Raw genomic sequence first — 22,904 nt, forward strand, 5'->3', positions numbered from 1 at the left:
AGGTTAAAATTATATGTAAAATAGCGGACCTAAAACATCAGTTTATTTCTTAGTGTCAGTTATTTTTTTAACTAAACTTTTTTTTTTTTTTATTATTATTATTCTGAGCATGCTGAGTAGCAATAACGGATGTAAAAATAACGGAGATTACTCCCACCACCATAGACTTTAATGTTAAATTACGAACGTACATTATAATGTCCGTTATATATGACAGGGAAAAGAGAGTTGGTGTCCACTATTTTTTAGTAAAAATTACGAAAAATTCAACCGAACTGAGATTTAGAGGGTAGCTCCCACCATCATGTTTTTTTTTTTTTTTTTTTTTTTCTGTCCCTGCCTATTGCCCTTCTATCCCTAACACCCTCCCTGCCTTTATTTTTATTTTTTTTTACTATTTTAAAAATGGCATTTAGTTTGCCTGGTAGTGTGCTCACTACCAGGCAGACTTCCCCAGCAGGCACCACGTCACTGATGCCTGCTGGGGGCCAACTTCCGCCCTTAGTTCTCCTAACAGGGTGTCTCCAGCTGTTTCACCACTACAACTCCCAGCATGCCCTGACATCTACTGGCTGTCAGGTCATGCTGGGAGTTGTAGTGGGGAAACAACTGGAGGCACACCGTGATGGCCCATCCTGCTCCCACCGCGCAGCCCGCAACCCCCCTGGCCCCGCTGCGCCGCACAACCCACTACCCCCCCTTCCCCGCAAAAACATTCAGTAACAGACACAACATAGATAATCTTACCTGTCGCCGGGGCCTGCCAGGGAGCCTGCGCGCGTCCTCTTCATTCAAAGCGCTTGCTCCCGCCTGTCTGATTGACAGACGGGAGTGAGCACTGCAGTGAATGAATTCCGACTCGTTGCCAGGCTTCAACGAGTCGAAATTCATTAGTGACGTCACTGCCCAATGCATTCGGCCACTAGGAGGGCGACCCCTAGTGGCCTAATTTAGAAGTGATTTTAAACTGTTTTAAAAATCACTTTTTTTAATTAAAGTATATTAGAGATATGTTGTAGTAATTAAGTACTAATACATATCAATTTTTTGATGTCATGGCAGTGCCCATTTAAAATAAAGCCCATAGACCTGAATGGGATCCGTTACCTTCATTTTCACTTCTGTTTCTCAGATTCTCTAACGGAAATGAATAAGATGTGAACCCACCCTGAGATGAGGATGCTTCACGCTGCGCCAAAATGTGACAAATTTGATCCAATTTACACCAAAGTTCAGTAAGTTACAGAGTAAAAAATCTGTCCCAGGGTTTATTTTTTCATTGAGATGGAAAACTTTAACATCAAAAGGCCAGGTAGAACTATGGGACAAATGGAAAATAAACCTAGGACCAGACTACATGGTTTATTTGTAGTCTGGTACCATGGAAACCATACAGGTCTGCATAGGAGCTGTAAACTCAAAAGGGGAGATTCATCAAAATTCATGCAGAATAGTTGACCAGCTGCCCATTGCAACCAATCATATTGCTTCTTTCATTTTTAAAAAGGCTATGGTTGCTATGGGCGGCTAGTCAACTTTTCCTCAGTACAGGTCTTAAAGAGGTACTCTACTGGAGAACTTTTTATTTATTTATTTTTAAATCAACTGGTGCCAGAAAGTTAAACAGATTTGTAAATTACTTCTATTAAAAATGTTTAATCCTTCCATTACTTATCAGCTGCTGTCATGATATACAGGAATTTCTTTTCTTTTTGAATTTCCTTTCTGCCTGACCACAGTGCTCTCTGCTCACACCTCTGTCCATTTTAGGAACTCTCCAGAGCAGGATAGGTTTCCTATGGGGATTTGCTCCTGCTCTGGACAGTTCCTAAAATGGACAGCAGTGTCAGCAGAGAGCACTGTGGTCAGACAGAAAGGAAATTCAAAAAGAAAGGAACTTCCTGTGGATCATACAGCAGCTGAGAAGTACTGGAAGGATTAAAGGGGTATTCCAGGCAAAAACTTTTTTATATATATATATATATATATATATATATATATATATATATATATATATATATATATATATCAACTGGCTCCAGAAAGTTAAACAGATTTATAAATTACTTCTATTAAAAAAATCTTAATCCTTCCAATAGTTATTAGCTTCTGAAGTTGAGTTGCTGTTTTCTGTCTAACTGCTTTCTGATGACTCACGTCCCGGGAGCTGTGCAGTTCCTATGGGGATATTCTCCCATCATGCACAGCTCCCGGGACGTGACATCATCATTGAGCAGTTAGACAGAAAACTTCAGAAGCTAATAACTATTGGAAGGATTAAGATTTTTTAATAGAAGTAATTTATAAATCTGTTTTACTTTCCGGAGCCAGTTGATATATATATTTAAAAAAATAAAAGTTTTTGCCTGGAATACTCCTTTAAGATTTTTATTTAATAGAAGTAATTACAAATCTGTTTAATTTTCTGGCACCAGTTGATTAAAAAAAATGTTTTCCAGTGGAGTCCAAAGCATTTATAATTTTGTAATGAAGATGATTGGTGAAGTTGCTTAATTTTTATTTTGGATGCTCTGGAACCATAAGCGGGTTGCGATTCATAGGTTTCCCCTGATCCACAAGGAACACAAATATATCTATCCCCTCCTGCGCCATGCTCTTTGAAGGTGTGAAGGCTGTATATTTACATGGGGATGGTTGAATAGGGATATGGACAATCATTTCATGTAAACAGCTCTTCAGGGATATCACTTTCTGGGAAAGCTGCACTTATACCTCCCATAGGAGTCCTTACCATGGTGACTGTAATGTTACGCCGCGGACCGACTGTCAACTAAGTTTTAGTTCAGTAATAGACTTTACGTTTGTCCAACCAGCAGGAATAGAATGGACGGCAACTCACTTAAATCCACGACGTCTTTATTCAACGAGGATGGGTGCGATAACAAACGAGCACAGTGTACAGAGCGACGTTTCGCGTTACACGCTCTGTAGTATTCAGCAGCTAATAAGTACTGGAAGGATTAAGATTTTTTTAATAGAAGTAATTTACAAATCTGTTTAAAGGACATCTGCAGCGTAATTAACACTGATCCCCTATCCACAGGATAGGGGATAAGTGTTTGATCGCGGGGGGTCCGACCGCTGGGACCCCCTGTGATCTCCTGTACGGGGCCGCGGCTCTCCCGTGCAGGGGGCGTGCCAGCCGCAGCATGACGTTGCGGCCGGCACGCCTCCTCCATACATCTCTATGGGAGAGGCGGGGAGGCAGTGTTCCTGCCTCCCCGTCTCCCCCATAGAACTGTATTGGGACAGGGAGGAGACGGGGCGTCACCGTCGACCTTTAGGTCAACGCTATGCGCCTTAGCGCTCACTATGAGCGCTAATGGCAGCGCCCTGTTAGGGAGATCGAGGGGGGTCCGAGCGGTCGGACCCCCCCGCGATCAAACACTTATCCCCTATCTTGTAGATAGGGGATAAGTGTATATTGTGCTGCAGTTGTCCTTTAACTTTCTGGCAAAAAAAGTTTTCCACCGGAGTACCCTTTTACCCTTTTAACTTGTATTCAGGACATTCTTTAAGGCGTTGTTTCCCAACCAGGGTGCTTCCAGCTGTTGCAAAACTACAACTCCCAGCATGCCCGGACAGCCGAAGGCTGTCCGGGCATGCTGGGAGTTGTAGTTTTGCAACAGCTGGAGGCACCCTGGTCGGGAAACACTGACATAAAGCATACCATGTGGTGTCTATACATTTTGGATCAAGCTTATGCCAGTCTCAAATCTGTGAGGATTTATACATAGTAAGGCCCCATTCACACTACAGGTATCATCCTGCTTTTTTACTGCCGTTATTTTACAATAACGGATAAAAAAAAAAAAAAACCTGATGCAATAAGTGGTAATAATGGATGATAACTGATGACCATCATCCATTATTTTTAATGTTTTTTTTCCTTTAAAAAAATTTAAAAAACCCTGATGTTGGTTCATCTGTTATTACTAGAGATGAGCGAACTTACAGTAAATTCGATACGTCACGAACTTCTCGGCTCGGCAGTTGATGGCTTTTCCTGCATAAATTAGTTCAGCTTTCCGGTGCTCCGGTGGGCTGGAAAAGGTGGATACATTCCTAGGAGACGCTTTCCTAAGAATGTATCCACCTTTTCCAGCCCACCGGAGCACCTGAAGGCTGAACTAATTTACGCAGGAAAAGTCATCAACTGCCGAGCCGAGAAGTTCGTGATTAATCGAATTCACTGTAAGTTCGCTCATCTCTAGTTATTAGTTACATCCGTTTTTTTTTTTTTTTTTTTTTAATCAGGTTTTTAACCCTTATTTTGTAAAGCTGTATTGGGCAAGGTTGGTGCAAAAAACGGAGGTTAAAAAACCTGACAATAACTGATAACGTGTTTATTTTTGGAACATCCAGTTCCCATAGACTTCAATGTTAAATTTTAACGTCCGTTTTTTTCACCATTTTTTTTTTATTTTTTTATTTTTTGCCAGTCCAAAAATGTGTGCATGCACCGTCTTTAGTGCCGGCAAAAATAACTGACATTTGTAAAAAAAAAATGGACATGCCTGATGCAAAAGGATGTTCAAAACAAATCCTATTGACGTGAATGTTTTTTTTTTTTTTTTTTTTGACGGCCGTTTTCATGATTTCTTGGCCGAGAGTAATAACGGAGGTTTTTTACAGGCTGATACCTGTAATGTGAAAGGGGCCTAAACCAGTAAAGTATTTTCTGTATCTCGTCGGTGTGACCATCTCGTCTGCCTCTTAAAGAGGATGCCGGTACCTTTTTTTTTTTTTCTGGTAGGATAAGATGTGTTCTTTCCCTTTAACAATCCCACAATCCCTCAGTGCTCACATTAAAAGCCTGAGATAAATCTCTGGGAGGATTAATGAATAGCGGGTAGGATTCCTCCGCTGAGATTCCGGTCCTATTAATCGCTGAAGAGTCAATGACCTTTCTAGACCATCGATTATTCCTCTCCCCAAATGGTATTGTAGTAATCTCCTCTCCAGCCGCACACAACCTTTACCAGGCTATAAATATATGGCTCCTGCAGGCTCCCACTCCTATTCAGTAGGGACAGATGTGATGTACGTAGTCACCGTGCCAGGCTCTGCTAGAACACAGAACGGCATCAGGCAAACAAATATCGAGACACGTTTGTAACAAAGACTTTAATGGTTCATGATGTCACCTCCATATGATGGAGCCAAGGCTGGGCTCACGTACTGGCACAGCGCATACTCCTGGATCCAGATCTATTGGCATACATTTGGCTAATGAAAACTCTGTGGGCACCTTGGCGTATACGGGCGTACATGTTGGAAAGGGCTTTTACAGAGGATGAGAGATCTTCATCCTATGTAACTAATCTAACTAAGTCCATTCACCCAGGTGTATGTGTATATGTGTGTGTGTGTGTGTGTGTGTGTGTATATATATATATATATATATATATATATATATATATATATATATATATATATATATATATATATAATATATTTTATATACCGTATTAAGGGGTACTCCGGTGGATTTTTTTTTTTTTTTTTTTTAAATCAACTGGTGCCAGAAAGTTAAACAGATTTGTAAATGACATAAGCATAGAAGGTATAGAGAAACGGAGCAACTCCCCACACCGACCCAGATATTCTTTGCAGGTGAAACTTTATTCCAGGATGATCACCACGGGAGACAGCAGGGGGGGAGTAGACGAGGACGCGGGGGTACCCCCGCGTCCTCGTCTACTCCACCCTGCTTGTCTCCCGTGGTGATCATCCTGGAATAAACCGAGAGGATACCCCCGCGTCCTCGTCTACTCCACCCTGCTTGTCTCCCGTGGTGATCATCCTGGAATAAACCGAGAGGATACCCCCGCGTCCTCGTCTACTCCCCCCTGCTTGTCTCCAGTGGTGATCATCATGGAATAAACCGAGAGGATACCCCCGCGTCCTCATCTACTCCCCCCTGCTTGTCTCCCGTGGTGATCATCCTGGAATAAAGTTTCACCTGCAAAGAATATCTGGGTCGGTGTGGGGAGTTGCTCCGTTTCTCTATACCTTCTATGCTCATGTTTTGAATGGACTTTGCTGCACATGTAGAGCACCGCTGAAATCCCGCCAGCAGTTGCAAGGGAAGACACAGTATACCGAGTACAGATCCTATCCCTTCAGTGCTATTCAGCAGGTGGTGCCGAGTCTCTCTTGTATAGATTTGTAAATGACTTCTATTAAAAAATCTTTACCCTTCCAGTACCTATGCTGCTCTGGACAGTTCCTGACACAGACAGAGGTGTCAGCAGAGAGCACTGTGGTCAGACAGAAAAGAAATTCAAAAAGAAAATAATTTCCTCTGTAGCATACAGCTGCTTAAAAGTACTGAAAGGGCAAAGATTTTTTTAATAGAAGTAATTTACAAATCTGTTTACCTTTCTGACACCAGTTAATAAAAAATAAATAAAAAAATATATATTCCACTGGAGTACCCCTTTAAGCATGTCTTCCAACAAAAGGGGTGTGGCTTTAATGTAAACAAAGAGGTTTAAATGGAGTTTTGTAGGCACATTTATGGTATTTGACTTTTTAACAAGTTGATAATTTTGTGTTCAACTCCCCAAGATAGTTGGCATTGGAACCACACAACATAAGTGCGTTAAAATAATAAATACTACATTAATAACGTTCCTCCTCTTAAAGGGGTACTCCACCCTAGACATCTAAAGAATAGGGGATAAGATGTCTGATCGTGGGGGGTCCAGACGATGGCACCCGCTGCGATCTCCGGATGTTCAGAACGCCGGCTGTGCTAGGCTCTGGATTGCCGTGGTCGTCACGCCCCCCTCTCCATTAATGTCTATGGAAGGGGTGTGGCGGCTGTGGTTGCTCGTTATCTGGCACAGAACAGAATTCACTCTGTGCAGCAGACTACTGGGGTGCTGGGCCGGAGATCGTGGGGTTCCCAGCGGCTGGACCCCCCAGGATCAGACATCTTATCCCCTATCCTTTGGCTAAGTGATAAGATGTCTAAGGAACGGAGTACTCCTTTAAAGCATTAGTAAGAAATGTCAAAGGTTTGAGCGATTAGGTTCTATGTGTTGAGACCCCCACCGATCAGGAGGACAAGGGGAGGAGAAGTTTGCTGCAGGGCTCTTCACTCCCTCATATCTCTCTCCAGCTTCTCTGGACGACCCCATAGACTTTTATAATGGGGCTTCAGGATAAAGATGGCTGTGAGCCGAGGAGGGAGGAGCTTTCTCCAGTGGGGGTCTCAGCACTAAGACACTGACCGAACAAAACTTTTTGACATCTCTGTGACGTGTAAAAAAAAATTTTTTTTTTTTTTTTTTTTTTAAAGACAAGGATACTTTAAAAGTGGATCTACCTGTATAGACTGTGCATATTTGCTGCAGAGTGTCATTGTTTGGCATCCATTACTATTATCTTTAATCGATATTTTAGGATTGTGTCATCTGAGAACCGTCCATGACATCCAGGAAGGATTGCTCAGAGTATTGATTGTGCCCGGGAGGCATTGGTGTGAATGACACTGCTGTGGCCTGTGTTTTCCTGATGTATATGTAGTAGTATGCCTCAATATGGCTCTACTGGTTGTAGTTGTTTTGTCTTGTTTGATCGCTTTAGAAATACAGAAGAAACGAACAAACACTATGGCATTCCCTCTTTAGGTGAACAAGTAGGAATCCCAATCCACTTAGTACTTATGAAATAAACGGCACTCAGAGTATGATGCAGTGGGTTTTATTTAAAGGGGTACTCCAGTGAAAACCTTTTTTCTTTTAAATCAACTGGTGGCAGAAAGTTAAACATATTTGTAAATTACTTCTATTAAATCTTAATCCTTTCTGTACTTATTAGCTGCTGAATACTACAGAGGAAATTCTTTTCTTTTTGGAATGCTCACTGATGACATCACGAACACAGTGCTCTCTGCTGACGTTATAATAATAATAACTCTTTATTTATTGTTGTCCTTAGTGGGATTTGAACCCAAGTCCCCAGTACTGCAAGGCAGCAGTGCTAACCACTGAGCCACCATGCCACCCTTAGCATGCATCTGCTATGCATGGTTGCCAAAATGGACATAGATGTCAGCAGAGAGCACTGTGCTCGTGATGTCATCAGTGTTCCAAAAAGAAAGGAATTTCCTCTGTAGCATTCAGCAGCTAATAAGTACTGGAAGGATTAAGTTTTTGCAATAGAAGTAATTTACAAATATGTTTAACTTTCTGCCACCAGTTGATTTAAAAGAAAAAAGGTTTTCACCGGAGTACCCCTTTAACATTTCTTAAAGGGGTACTCCGGTGGAAAAACTTTATTATTATTATTATTATTAATAATAAAAAATAAAAAAAATATATATATGTATATATATATATATATATATGTGTATATATATATATATGTGTGTATATATATATGTATATATATATATATATATATATATATATATAATATAATTTTTTTTTTTTTTTTTAAACCAACAGATTTGTAAAAGACTTCTATTAAAATAATCTTTACCCTTCCAGTACTTTTTAGCAGCTGTATGCTACAGAGGAAATTCTTTTCTTTTTGAATTTCTTTTTTTGTCTTGTCCACAGTGCTCTCTGCTGACACCTCTGTCCGTATCAGGAACTGTCCAGAGCAGGAGAAAATCCCCATTGCAAACCTATGATGCTCTGGACAGTTCCTGACAAGGACAGAGGTGACAGCAGAGAGCACTGTGGACAAGACAAAAAAGAAATTCAAAGAGAAAAGAATTTCCTCTGTAACATACAGCTGCTAAAAGGTACTGGAAGGATTAATATTTTTTAATAGAAGTCATTTACAAATCTGTTTAACTTTCTGGCACCAGTTGATTTAAAACAAAAAAAGGTTTTCCACCGGAGTACCCCTTTAAATATTTTGACGTTTCGGTCCTTCCCGGACCTTCCTCAGAAATTATACAGGACTGGTGCGCAGAGGTGTAGATAAAGAAGAGCGGACAGATGCCGTGATAAGGAGGTCCTCCTTATGACAGCATGTGGCCGCTCTTCTTTTTCTACACCTCCGCACCAGTCCTGTATAATTTCTGAGGAAGGACCGAGAAGGACGAAACGTCAACATTTTTATGGACTGTTAAAGGGGTATTCCAGGGGGAAAAAAATTTTTTTATATCAACTGGCTCCAGAAAGTTAAACAGATTAGTAAATTACTTCTATTAAAAAATCTTAATCCTTTCAATAATTATCAGCTGCTGAAGTTGAGTTGTTGTTTTTCTGTCTGGCAACAGTGCTCTCTGCTGACATCTCTGCTTGTTTTGGGAACTGCACAGAGTAGAAGAGGTTTGCTATGGGGATTTGCTTCTAAACTGGGCGGTTCCCGAGACAAGTGTCATCAGAGAGCTCTTAGACAGAAAAGAACAACTCCACTTCAGCAGCTCATAAGTACTGAAAGGATTAAGATTTTTTTTTTAATAGAAGCAATTTACAAATCTGTTTAACTTTCTGGAGCCAGTTGATATAAGAAAAAAAGTTTTTTTTTTCCTGGAATACCCCTTTAAATAAAACCCATTGCATCATATTTCATAAATACAGAAGAAACGTCATATAATAGCGTATGCGCAGAATGTGACTGGGACCCAATATTTGCGCAGCCTGTGCTCACCATCTAGTGCAGTGTTTCCCAACCAGGGTGCCTCCAGCTGTTGCAAAACTACAACTCCCAGCATGCCCGGACAGCCGAAGGCTGTCCGGGCATGCTGGGAGCTGTAGTTTTGCAACAGCTGGAGGCACCCTGATTGGGAAACACTGATCTGGTGAGTCAGCGCAGTCACAAGCGGCCAGCATATTGATTGAATTCCTGTCTGCCATGACCAATCCATTGTAATGTCCTCCTATAATAGTCTGGGAGCTGTAGTTTTGCAACAGCTGGAGGCACCCTGATTGGGAAACACTGATCTGGTGAGTCAGCGCAGTCACAAGCGGCCAGCATATTGATTGAATTCCTGTCTGCCATGACCAATCCATTGTAATGTCCTCCTATAATAGTCTGGGAGCTGTAGTTTTGCAACAGCTGGAGGCACCCTGATTGGGAAACACTGATCTGGTGAGTCAGCGCAGTCACAAGCGGCCAGCATATTGATTGAATTCCTGTCTGCCATGACCAATCCATTGTAATGTCCTCCTATAATAGTCTGGGAGCAGAAAGTATTCCGTAGATTGTCTGTAATGGGAATGTATGATTGTAGATAGGTACATTCACTTACAGCATTTTTATTTTCTACCTTTACTCCAGGGCACAATGACCATGTCCAGTTTACGTGATCTGTCTCAGGAGGGGACTGCCATGATGACAGGTTTACCTGCTTCTACTATTCCCGGCACCGAAGCCCCCGTAAGTCCCAATGTCTCCAGGACGCCAGAGGAGGAGCCTTTCACCTTGGAGCAGCCCATGTTCCTTATGACCACCACCGCTCAGGCCGTCTCGGGGTTCTTTGTCTGGACTGCATTACTTATCACCTGTCACCAGGTAAATGGTTTTTGTGTTTTATGGTGGTCTTCTAGGGCCTCACACCGCCCTGTTTTTATGGTGCTGTAGATAGCAATCCTGGCTGTTTATTCTGTGTCCATAGTGTGATCAAAGGGGGCTCCCTGCTTCAGTTGGGTCACTAAGACTTTCCAGTGACATGAATGGAGACTGGGCAGTCCTGGACACCTAAAAAGGGGTTATCCAGGATTGCAAAAATATGGCTGCTTTCTTCCAAAACTAGCTCCACACCTGTTCTCAGGTGGTGTTTCAATTCGGGAATAAGAGAGACAAGTGGGGGAAATAGATTATATTACACCCGAAACTGTAGGTGAGTGTCTTTTTATAAATTTTTTTTCATAGTGCCCCCTTGCAAAATATTTTAAAAAAAATTCCCAGGTACCAGCTACAGCAGGGGTCTAAAACTCGCGGGCTGGGAGTTTGAGACCCCTGTTCTAGCTGGTACCTGGGAATTTTTATTTTTTTAAATATTTTGTAAGGGGGCACTATTTAAAAAAATAAATAAATTAAAAAAAGTCACCTACAGTTTCGGGTGTAATATACTTTTGAAGCCCGGGCGCCGGATAGGTGATTACTTCAGGCATTTAGCCCAGCTTCGGGCAAGCAGCACTAAATGCCGGAAGACTTCCCACACGTCGGCACACACTGCTACTGTACCTATATCTCCCTGCTGCAGCCTATAACGAGCCTTCCTGGAGGGATGTGTGCGATTTGTGACGTCATTGCATCCGCAGCGCAGGACCCCGGGACGCTGATGTCCTGTGCGGCGCATGTGATGACGTCACCTAACGTGGGCATCCCACAAGGAAGGCTCATTATAGGCTGCAGCAGGGAGATGCAAGTACTGTAGCTGTGAAACTTAACTTAACTTGCCTAATTAGGGAGACCTGCTTATCACCAGGGGATAACCTATATTCTTAGGGGGCATAATTGTTTAAATAGGAGCCCGACCTGCCGGGGGTAATATCTATCTGGGGCCTGTACACCTATTGGGAACCCCTATCTGATCATCAGGTAGGGCTCCCCAGTAGGTAGACAAGCCCCCCGATATTACCCTCATCAGTGATGGGGATCATATCTATCTTGGGGCCTCTATACATACTTGGGAGCCCTACCCAATGGGGGTCATTTCTATATGGGGGGTCTGTGTACCTACTTGGGAGCCCTAACTGATGGGCATCATATCTATCTGGGTGCCTGTCTGGGGCATGATGGGGGGCATTGTATGTGAGGGGCTCATGATGGGGGGCATTGTATGTGAGGGGCTCATGATGGGGGGCATTGTATGTGAGGGGCTCATGATGGGGGGCATTGTATGTGAGGGGCTCATGATGGGGGCATTATATATGTGAGGGGCTCATGATGGGGGCATTATATGTGAGGGGCTCATGATGGGGGCATTATATATGTGAGGGGATTATGATGGGGGCATTATATGGGAGGGGCTCATGATGAGGGCATTATATGGGAGGGGCTCATGATGGGGGCATTATATGTGAGGGGCACATGGGGGCATAATATGATGGGGGCATTATATGTGAGGGGCACATGATGGGGGCATTATATGTGAGGGGCACATGATGGGGGGCATTATATGTGAGGGGCACATGATGGGGGCATTATATGTGAGGGGCACATGATGGGGGCATTATATGTGAGGGGCACATGATGGGGGCATTATATGTGAGGGGCACATGATGGGGGCATTATATGTGAGGGGCACATGACGGGGGCATTATATGGGAGGGGCACATGACGGGGCATTATATGGGAGGGGCTTATGATGGGGCATTATATGGGAGGGGCTCATGATGGGGGCATTATATGGGAGGGGCTCATGATGGGGGCATTATATGGGAGGGGCACATGACGGGGGCATTATATGGGAGGGGCACATGACGGGGGCATTATATGGGAGGGGCACATGATGGGGGCATTATATGGGAGGGGCTCATGATGGGGGCATTATATGGGAGGGGCTCATGATGGGGGCATTATATGGGAGGGGCTCATGATGGGGGCATTATATTAGAGGGGCACATGATGGGGGCATTATATGTGAGGGGCACATGATGGGGGCATTATATGGGAGGGGCTCATGATGGGGGCATTATATGGGAGGGGCTCATGATGGGGGCATTATATTAGAGGGGCACATGATGGGGGCATAATATTAGAGGGGCACATGATGGGGGCATTATATGGGAGGGGCTCATGATGGGGGCATTATATGGGAGGGGCTCATGATGGGGGCATTATATGGGAGGGGCTCGTGATGGGGGCATTATATTAGAGGGGCACATGATGGGGGCATAATATTAGAGGGGCACATGATGGGGGCATTATATGTGAGGGGCACATGATGGGGGCATTATATGTGAGGGGCACATGATGGGGGCATAATATTAGAGGGGCACATGATGGGGGCATTATATGTGAGGGGCACATGATGGGGGCATTATATGTGAGGGGCACATGATGGGGGCATTATATGTGAGGGGCACATGACGGGGGCATTATATGTGAGGGGCACATGACGGGGGCATTATATGTGAGGGGCACATGACGGGGGCATTATATGTGAGGGGCACATGACGGGGGCATTATATGTGAGGCGCACATGACGGGGGCATTATATGTGAGGCGCATGTGACCCAGCCTCTACCTCCAGTGGCCCCCAGATAATTGAGTTTGAGACCCCTGAGCTAGAGTCATGTCTGCACAGTGATGTATAAGCGTGTATGAGTATACTATACTGGAGTATGTTAATATAGTAAGAGTTTAATTTAACCATGTAAAAGAATTATCACTTCAGCTGTATTTCGGTTAGTCTTTTTTAGACTAAAACCAGAACTGGGTCCAAAACACAGAAAAAGTTACAAATCGTTTTCTCTCGCCAGTATTTAGTTTTTGGGAAAAATACTAATAAAAAAAATGCAGACAAAATAGTGCGTGTGAACCCAGCCTTATGCAATGGTCACATGTCGAAATGTTTCCGCCATGTGCGTGGTGCAGCAGAATCCCCTTGAAAAGAATGGCTGTCTGGGCATGCTGGGAATTGTAGTTTTGCAACAGCTGGAGGCACCCTGGTTGGAGAAACGCTGATCTAGTCAGTCATACAATTTGTTGCTCGCGGACATTATAATGGACTTGATTCAGGATGGGATTTATATCTTGTCTGGTTTTCCACACCTTTATATTTCCACTTGGTCTTTAGGCAGGTGCGTCTGTGTATCGTATAACACGGCTGCCTCCTTAGCAACCAGCAGAAGACAGGTGTGCTACCAATGACGTACTTTAACCCTGTAACTGCTGACCCCTAAATCTAAAACAGGCGATATAAATACGCGAAAAGTTACCCTCCTCCAGAAGGAAAATACTTTGTTCTCTGGTGCCACCTGGTTGGAGAGAATGGGGGAGATTTATCAAAACCTGTCCAGAGGAAAAGTTGCTGAGTTGCCCATAGCAACCAATCAAATCGCTGCTTTCATTTTTAAAAGGACCTCTGCAAAATGAAAGAAGGGATCTGATTGGTTGCTATGGGCAACTTGTCCTCTGCACAAGTTTTGATAAATCTCCCCCAATGTCCCTCCCTGTAAAGTCAGCGATCGAGCCCTTACACACAGCAGGGTTTGTCCTTGAGGACGCAGGCAATTATATTTTTTCTTAATTTCTCTTCGCCTTTTAAGAGACCTTCCTCTTCTATTTTTCCATCCACAGGACCGTATGAGAACTTGTTTTTTGCGCGACCGATTTGTAATTTGCAATAACAACTTTAAAGGAGATCTGCAGCCATAGACACTTATCCCAGGATAGGGGAGAAGTGTCTGATCGTCTGATCCTGGGACCCCCCACGATCTCCTGTACGGGGCCCTGGCTCTCTCCTGCAGGAGGCGTGTCGGCCACAGCATGACGCCGCAACCGGCACGCCGCCTCCATGTATCCCTATGGTAGAGGTGAAGATGTAGTGTTCGTGCCTCCCCGCCTCTCCCATAGAGCTGTATGGAGGGGGCATGTCGCTGACCTTAGTGACATTGATGACACACAAATTAGCCGCGCAGAGCCGAGTCCCCATACAGGAGATCGCGGGGGGTCCCAGCAGTTCGGACCCCTTGTGATCAGACTCCTGTGGATAGAGGATAAGTGTCTAAGACTGCAGTACTCCTTTAAAGGAAAACTATCATCAAGTTCACCCACACTAAACCCAATACACTGGGTTATAGTGTGGGTGAACAGGAGACCATACATGGGTCACATACTTTTTTTTAGATTTTCTTCCGGCGAGTTATCGTCTGCTAAAGTTCCTTAATTTTGGCCTTCACTTGCGCTCTGAGGGCGGGTCCCCTGCCGGCAGCCTTGCTTTGGGTCCCAAAGGAAGGGGCCTTAGTCCACCCCCTTGTTCGCATATTCATTTTCCCCCCATGCGCTGAATTGTTACCCATGTCCTGATGACGTGAGAGCTGTGCATCGGGAGAGCGCTCTGTGCAGTGTAACTGCGCATGCGCCGGTCCCTCGCTACACCCGGAAGTACCTCTTTCTGAAGACTCTGTACACCCGACTTCCGAGTGTAGCGAGGGACCGGCACATGTGCAGCGGAGCGCTCTCCCAACACATAGCTCTCACTTCATCAGGACGTGGGAGCTGGCTAAAAATTCAGCTCATGTGGGGAAAATGAATATGCAAACAAGGGCGGTGGGTTAAACCCTCTTCTTCTGGGACCCAAAGCAAGGCAGCCGGGGTGGGACCCGCTTTCAGAGCGCAAGTGACGGACAAAATTACGGAACTTTAGCAGATGACAACTCGCCAGCAAGAAAACCTAAAAAAGTAACCCATGTATGGTCTCCTTCATCCACACTATAACCCAGTGTATTGAGTTTATTGTGGGTGAACTTGGGGACTATTTTCCTTTTAATGCTGTTACTTTTAACTACCGGCTTTTACTTACACACCATCCTTTGTGAATCACCCTGTATTATCTGTCCACTGCATCAGCAATAAACATTGGACTAAGAAGGAATTTGGATGGAGGAGCAGTCCAGGATACTTGCTGCCGTTCCATTCATACTTTATAGGAATAACGGAAACAGCCAAGAATAGCAATGCTAGCTCCGATCAGTGCCAGTGGCGGACATAGATTCCTGCTGGATTAGTTGGTCAGCCAAATTCCAAAGTGCAGTGTGTGTGTGTATATGTGTATACATATGGAATTTCTATCGCCCGACGCCCCGGGCTAGCAGTTTTGGGCGTCGGGCAGGTGAATTTGTCCTGCCCTTAGCCCGAAGCAGAGCAGGGGAGATAGAAGCTGTGTATGTGTCTTCTCTCCCCTGCTCTGCAGACGTGCGGGGGGAGAGGCTTATGTCTCCCCGTGCAGACCTGCGTCCTCTGCCTTCACTCCCCCCAGCTGTAGCTTCGGAGAGCTGAGGGGAGGACGCACGTCTGCACGGGGAGATACATGCGGCGCTCTGCAGTCTGTATGGAGCGGGCTCCGGACTCGTGCCCGCTCCATACTCTGCAGCCCTCGGCTGTTCTCAGTAGCCGGGGGCCGCCGCTAATAGCCAGCATGCGGCGATCGCCGCGGCTGGCTATTAACCCTTTAGATCGCCGCTGTCAAAGCTGACAGCGGCGTCTAAAGCCTGGGTTCTCAACCTGGGGTACGCGAAAACGCTGACAAATACCGGCCATGCATTGGCCAGTATTTGTCAGCGCATAGCCGCAGCAGCTCACTGTACAGTAGCGCGGCCAGAGATGCGGCCAGAGATGCGGCCGGGGCTACTGTAAGTGAGCTGCGTGGTTGCCAGGGAGACATGTGGCCTCCCCTGACGTTGCGCGGAGTTGCCGCACAGCGCAGGGGGACGTCACACGTCAGTGCGGCCCTGTGGAACATCCCGCGAAGCAGCAGACAACGGGACCACAGGACGCCAGGTAAACAGCTGTATGGCACAGGGGGGGACTGTATGGGACGGAGCACAAGGCATTAAGATGGAGGGGGAGAGGGATAATGGGGGGGGGGGGGGAGTAATAAAGCACAAGGCATTGAAATTTTATGTCTTATGCTTTATTACTCCCCTCTCCCCTTCCATCTTAATCCCCTTGCACCATTCCCCCCTTCCTCTGATCCCCCTTTTGCCATATCCGATAATGGCACAAGGGGATTAATATGGAGGGGGGAAAATGACAAGAGGGGATCAGAGGGAATAATGACACAAGGGGATTAATATGGAGGAGGGGGGGTTGATTATCCCCCCCCCCCCTCCATCTTAATCCCCTTGTGCTATTATTATCCGATATGGCAAAAGGGGATCAGAGGGAGGGGGGAATTATCAAACCCCCCCCCCCCCCCTCCATATTCATCCCCCTGTATCATTATTCCCCCTCCTCCATCTTAATCCCCTTGTTCCATATTGGATAATAATGGCACTAGGGGATAAAGATGGAGGGGGAATAATGGTAAAAGGGAATCAGAGGGAGGTGGGAATTGTGGGACAGGGGGAGTAAGACGGAGGGGGAATAATAGCACAAGGGGATTAAGATGGAGATGGGATGCATTAGTATAAAGGTAAGAACACGCCTTTTGTCTGCGGGTACCCCTCGCTCGCAAGTTCCGCGTGAGGGGGTACCCGTGGACATACTTTCAGGCCTTGGGGGTATGGTTGCCGAAAAGGTTGAGAACCACTGGTCTAAAGGGACATGTGAATGCTCCCTGGTGGGCTAGGGGGGTGGATCACCCCCCACCCCCCCCCCCCCCCACCCACAGCGCGATCGCTGTGGCTGGACCAGGCTCTATCAATGGATCACAGAGCTCACAGATTAATAGAGTTCAATAGAATCTATTCATCTGTCTGAGGAATCTAATGATTCCTCCTAGAAGTGTAATAAAGTGTAAAAGAAAAAAAAAAGTTTTAATAAAAGTTTGAAAGACACCCAGTGGTCTTCAAACGGTGCCCCTCCAGATGTTACAAAACTACAATTCCCAGCATGCCAGGACAGCCGTTGGCTGTCCGGGCATGCTGGGAGTTGTAGTTTTGCAACATCTGGAGGGCCACCGTTTGAAGACCGCTGCATTAACCCCTTCCATGTTAAAAGTTCAAATCACCCTTTTCCTATATAAAAACATGCAAACATAATAAAAATAAACATATTTGGTATCGCTTCGTGTGTAATTGTGCGACCTATTAAAACATAACATTATGTATCCCGTACGGTAAATGTAAAAAAAATACCAAACCACAGATTTGCAATTTTTATAATATCCCAGAAAAAAAGTTAAAAAGCGATTTAAAAAGGCAGATCAATGCCAAAATGGTACCGATACAAAAAACAGATTATGGCGCAAAACATGAGCTCTCATACAGCCTGGTATGCGGGAAAAAAAATAAAGCTACAGGGGTTAAAAAATGGCAATTAAAAAAATTAGAAAAAGTTCAGAATTAGTAAAATATGACGTAAACGATACAAATCTGGTATCGCTGTAATCAGGCGCCTAAAGTAAAAAACGAACATGTTACCTCAACCACAAGGTAAATGGCGCAGAAAAGCAAAACCTCCAAATCTGCAAATTTATCTTTTACTATTTCAATTTCACTTCCCTTAATATATATATATATATATATATTTTTTGGTTCAGAGAATACGTTATTGAAAAATTAAAAGGTGTCATTATAGTAGGTAGTTATGGCTATTATAGGGCGAGGAGGAAAAAATGAGAGCGTAAAAGCCAAAATTGGCCCGGACAAGTGGATCGTCATGAGGGACAAGTAGATTTTGCTCCATTTTAGTCCCATGGACAAATAGTTTTTTATAAAATTTCCACACCCCTGATATAGATATAGATATATAGATATATAGATATATAGATATATATATATATATATATATATATATGAAAATATTGTCCCTGGTAGCCTGTGTATAGTAAATTCTATCTACAACAGGGGTCTCAAACTCAAATTATCTGGGGGCCACTGGAGATAGAGGCTGGGTGAGGCTGGGCCACATGCGCCCCCTCGCATATATAATGCCCCCATCATGCGCCCCTCGCATATATAATGCCCCCATCATGCGCCCCTTGCATATATAATGCCCCCATCATGCGCCCCTCGCATATATAATGCCCCCATCATGCGCCCCTCGCATATATAATGCCCCCATCATGCGCCCCTCGCATATATAATGCCCCCATCATGCGCCCCTCGCATATATAATGCCCCCATCATGCGCCCCTCGCATATATAATGCCCCCATCATGCGCCCCCTCGCATATATAATGCCCCCATCATGCGCCCCCTCGCATATAGAATGCCCCCATCATGCGCCCCTCGCATATAGAATGCCCCCATCATGCGCCCCTCGCATATAGAATGCCCCCATCATGCGCCCCTCGCATATAGAATGCCCCCATCATGCGCCCCTCGCATATAGAATGCCCCCATCATGCGCCCCTCGCATATAGAATGCCCCCATCATGCGCCCCTCGCATATAGAATGCCCCCATCATGCGCCCCTCGCATATAGAATGCCCCCATCATGCGCCCCTCGCATATAGAATGCCCCCATCATGCGCCCCTCGCATATAGAATGCCCCCATCATGCGCCCCTCGCATATAGAATGCCCCCATCATGCGCCCCTCGCATATAGAATGCCCCCATCATGCGCCCCTCGCATATAGAATGCCCCCATCATGCGCCCCTCGCATATAGAATGCCCCCATCATGCGCCCCTCGCATATAGAATGCCCACATCATGCGCCCCCTCGCATATAGAATGCCCCCATCATGCGCCCCCTCGCATATATAATGCCCCCATCATGCGCCCCTCGCATATAGAATGCCCCCATCATGCGCCCCTCGCATATATAATGCCCCCATCATGCGCCCCTCGCATATAGAATGCCCCCATCATGCGCCCCTCGCATATAGAATGCCCCCATCATGCGCCCCTCGCATATAGAATGCCCCCATCATGCGCCCCTCGCATATAGAATGCCCCCATCATGCGCCCCTCGCATATAGAATGCCCCCATCATGCGCCCCTCGCATATAGAATGCCCCCATCATGCGCCCCTCGCATATAGAATGCCCCCATCATGCGCCCCTCGCATATAGAATGCCCCCATCATGCGCCCCTCGCATATAGAATGCCCCCATCATGCGCCCCTCGCATATAGAATGCCCCCATCATGCGCCCCTCGCATATAGAATGCCCCCATCATGCGCCCCTCGCATATAGAATGCCCCCATCATGCGCCCCTCGCATATAGAATGCCCCCATCATGCGCCCCTCGCATATAGAATGCCCCCATCATGCGCCCCTCGCATATAGAATGCCCCCATCATGCCCCCCTCGCATATAGAATGCCCCATCATGCCCCCCCTCGCATATAGAATGCCCCCATCATGCCCCCTCGCATATAGAATGCCCCCATCATGCCCCCCTCGCATATAGAATGCCCCCATCATGCGCCCCTCGCATATAGAATGCCCCCATCATGCGCCCCTCGCATATAGAATGCCCCCATCATGCGCCCCTCGCATATAGAATGCCCCCATCATGCGCCCCTCGCATATAGAATGCCCCCATCATGCGCCCCTCGCATATAGAATGCCCCCATCATGCGCCCCTCGCATATAGAATGCCCCCATCATGCGCCCCTCGCATATAGAATGCCCCCATCATGCGCCCCTCGCATATAGAATGCCCCCATCATGCGCCCCTCGCATATAGAATGCCCCCATCATGCGCCCCTCGCATATAGAATGCCCCCATCATGCGCCCCTCGCATATAGAATGCCCCCATCATGCGCCCCTCGCATATAGAATGCCCCCATCATGCGCCCCTCGCATATAGAATGCCCCCATCATGCGCCCCTCGCATATAGAATGCCCCCATCATGCGCCCCTCGCATATAGAATGCCCCCATCATGCGCCCCTCGCATATAGAATGCCCCCATCATGCGCCCCTCGCATATAGAATGCCCCCATCACGCGCCCCTCGCATATAGAATGCCCCCATCACGCGCCCCTCGCATATAGAATGCCCCCATCACGCGCCCCTCGCATATAGAATGCGCCCCTCGCATATATAATGCCCCCGTCACGCGCCCCTCGCATATATAATGCGCCCGTCACGCGCCCCTCGCATATATAATTCCCCCAGATAGATATGACCCCCATCAGGTAGGGCTCCCCAGTAGGTATAGAGGCCCCAGATAGATATGATCCCCATCACTGATGAGGGTAATATCTATTTGGGGGCTTGTCTACCTACTGGGGAGCCCTACCTGATGATCAGATAGGGGTTCCCAATAGGTGTACAGGCCCCAGATAGATATTACCCCCGGTAGGTCAGGCTCCTATTTAAACAGTTATACCCCCTAAGATAGGTTATCCCCTGGTGATAAGCAGGTCCCTTATTAGGCAAGTTAAGTTTCACAGCTACAGTACTTACATCTCCCTGCTGCAGCCTAAAACTAGCGGCCTTTGTGAGGATGTGCACGTTAGGTGACGTCATCACATGCGCCGCGCAGGACATCAATGTCCTGCGCTGCTGATGCGATGACGTCACAAATCGCGCGCATCCCTCCAGGAAGGCTCGTTATAGGCTGCAGCAGGGAGATATAGGTACAGTAGCAGTGTGTGCCGACGTGTGGGAAGTCTTCCAGCATTTACGCTGCCCAAAGAAATCACCTGCCCGGCGCCGGGGCCGCAAAATTACGTTCTACGGGCCGTGCGTTTGGGACCCATGATCTACAACTATCCTGAGTCCCGGGCTGTCAGGCCCCATGCAACAAGCTGGACTTACAATAGCTTGCAGAGAGGTAATAAAGGAAGTGTAATATTGAGCGTGCTGGGCCCCTCTTCACTACACAGAATGCCGGGGGCCTGTAGGATGCTCCTGGACAACCAGGGAATGCGCTGCCGCCCCCTCTCTGGTTACAGGTAAGAAACGGAGGTGGGAATAGACCCTATAAAGTAGTATTTTCTCAACAGTGTGCCTTCAGCTGTTGCAAAACTACAACTGCCAGCATGGACAGCCAAAACTCATTCACTAAAAGCAGTGTTTTGCAATCAAGGTGCCTCCAGCTGTTGCAAAACTACAACTCCCAGCATGCCCGGACAGCCGTAGGCTGTCGGGGCATGCTGGGAGTTGTAGTTTTGCAACAGCTGGAGAACTACAGTTTGGAAAACACTGCTATATAGAAAGTTCTAATAAAAAAAATTATAATTTGTGTATATGTATAAATAAATTATATACATTCCATTTTCAGAGGTCTTTTAAAAATGAAAGAAGCGATCTGATTGGTTCCTATGGACAACTGCACCATTCTTCCTCTTCACAGGATTAAAAAAATAATAATAATCTCCTCCATAAAGCCTACGTGGCCCCTGAGGTCGTGTGTGGCACATTGTTTGCGCTGCGCTTCCCCTATACATGGAGATTTTCCCTGCACCAATCTTATTGATAAAGTGACTTGTAACATACAGTACAGACCAAAAGTTTGGACACCTTCTCATTCAGAGTTTTCTTTATTTTCATGACAATTAAATTTGTAGATTTACATTGAAGGCATCAAAACTATGAATTAACACCTGTGGAATTATATACATAACAAAAAAGTGTGAAAAAAATGAAAATATGTCATATTCTAGGTTCTTCAAAGTAGCCACCTTTTGCTTTGATTACTGCTTTGCACACTCTTGGCATTCTCTTGTTGAGATTCAAGAGGTAGTCACCTGAAATGGTTTTCACTTCACAGGTGTGCTGGTGTGGAGGAGGAGGTATGATGGTGTTGGGGTGCTTTGCTGGTGACACTGTTGGGGATTTATTCAAAATTGAAGGCATACTGAACCAGCATGTCTACCACAGCATCTTGCAGCGGCTGCTATTCCATCCGGTTTGCGTTCAGTTGGACCATCATTTATTTTTCAACAGGACAATGACCCCAAACACACCTCCAGGCCGTGTAAGGGCTATTTGACCAAGAAGGAGAGTGATGGGGTGCTGCGCCAGATGACCTGGCCTCCACAGTCACCGGACCTGAACCCAATCGAGATGGTTTGGGGTGAGCTGGACAGCAGAGTGAAGGCAAAAAGGGCCAACAAGTGCTAAGCATCTCTGGGAACTCCTTCAAGACTGTTGGAAGACCATTTCAGGTGACTACCTCTTGAAGCTCATCAAGAGAATGAGTGTGCAAAGCAGTAATCAAAGCAAAAGGTGTCTAGAACCTAGAATATGACATATTTTCACACTTTTTTGTTATGTATATAATTCCACATGTGTTAATTCATAGTTTTGATGCCTTCAGTGTGAATCATAGTCATGAAAATAAAGAAAACTCTGAATGAGAAGGTGTTTCCAAACTTTTGGTCTGTACTGTAGGTGTT

General features: G+C 45.8%; 1 protein-coding gene across 2 annotated transcripts in view; it reads left to right on the top strand.

Moving 5' to 3' along the window:
• The window catches only part of TMEM184B (transmembrane protein 184B), a 91,399-nt gene that overhangs the window by 24,502 nt on the left and 43,993 nt on the right, over positions 1-22,904 (top strand). For both annotated transcript variants that reach the window (XM_056523943.1, XM_056523944.1), the window contains exon 3: positions 10,270-10,503. In XM_056523943.1, coding sequence (XP_056379918.1) covers positions 10,270-10,503 — 234 coding nt within the window. The remainder of the gene's footprint in view (positions 1-10,269; positions 10,504-22,904) is intronic.

This window comes from Hyla sarda, chromosome 6, assembly GCF_029499605.1.
Source record: "Hyla sarda isolate aHylSar1 chromosome 6, aHylSar1.hap1, whole genome shotgun sequence".
In the NCBI taxonomy this organism is placed as follows: Eukaryota; Metazoa; Chordata; class Amphibia; order Anura; family Hylidae; genus Hyla; species Hyla sarda.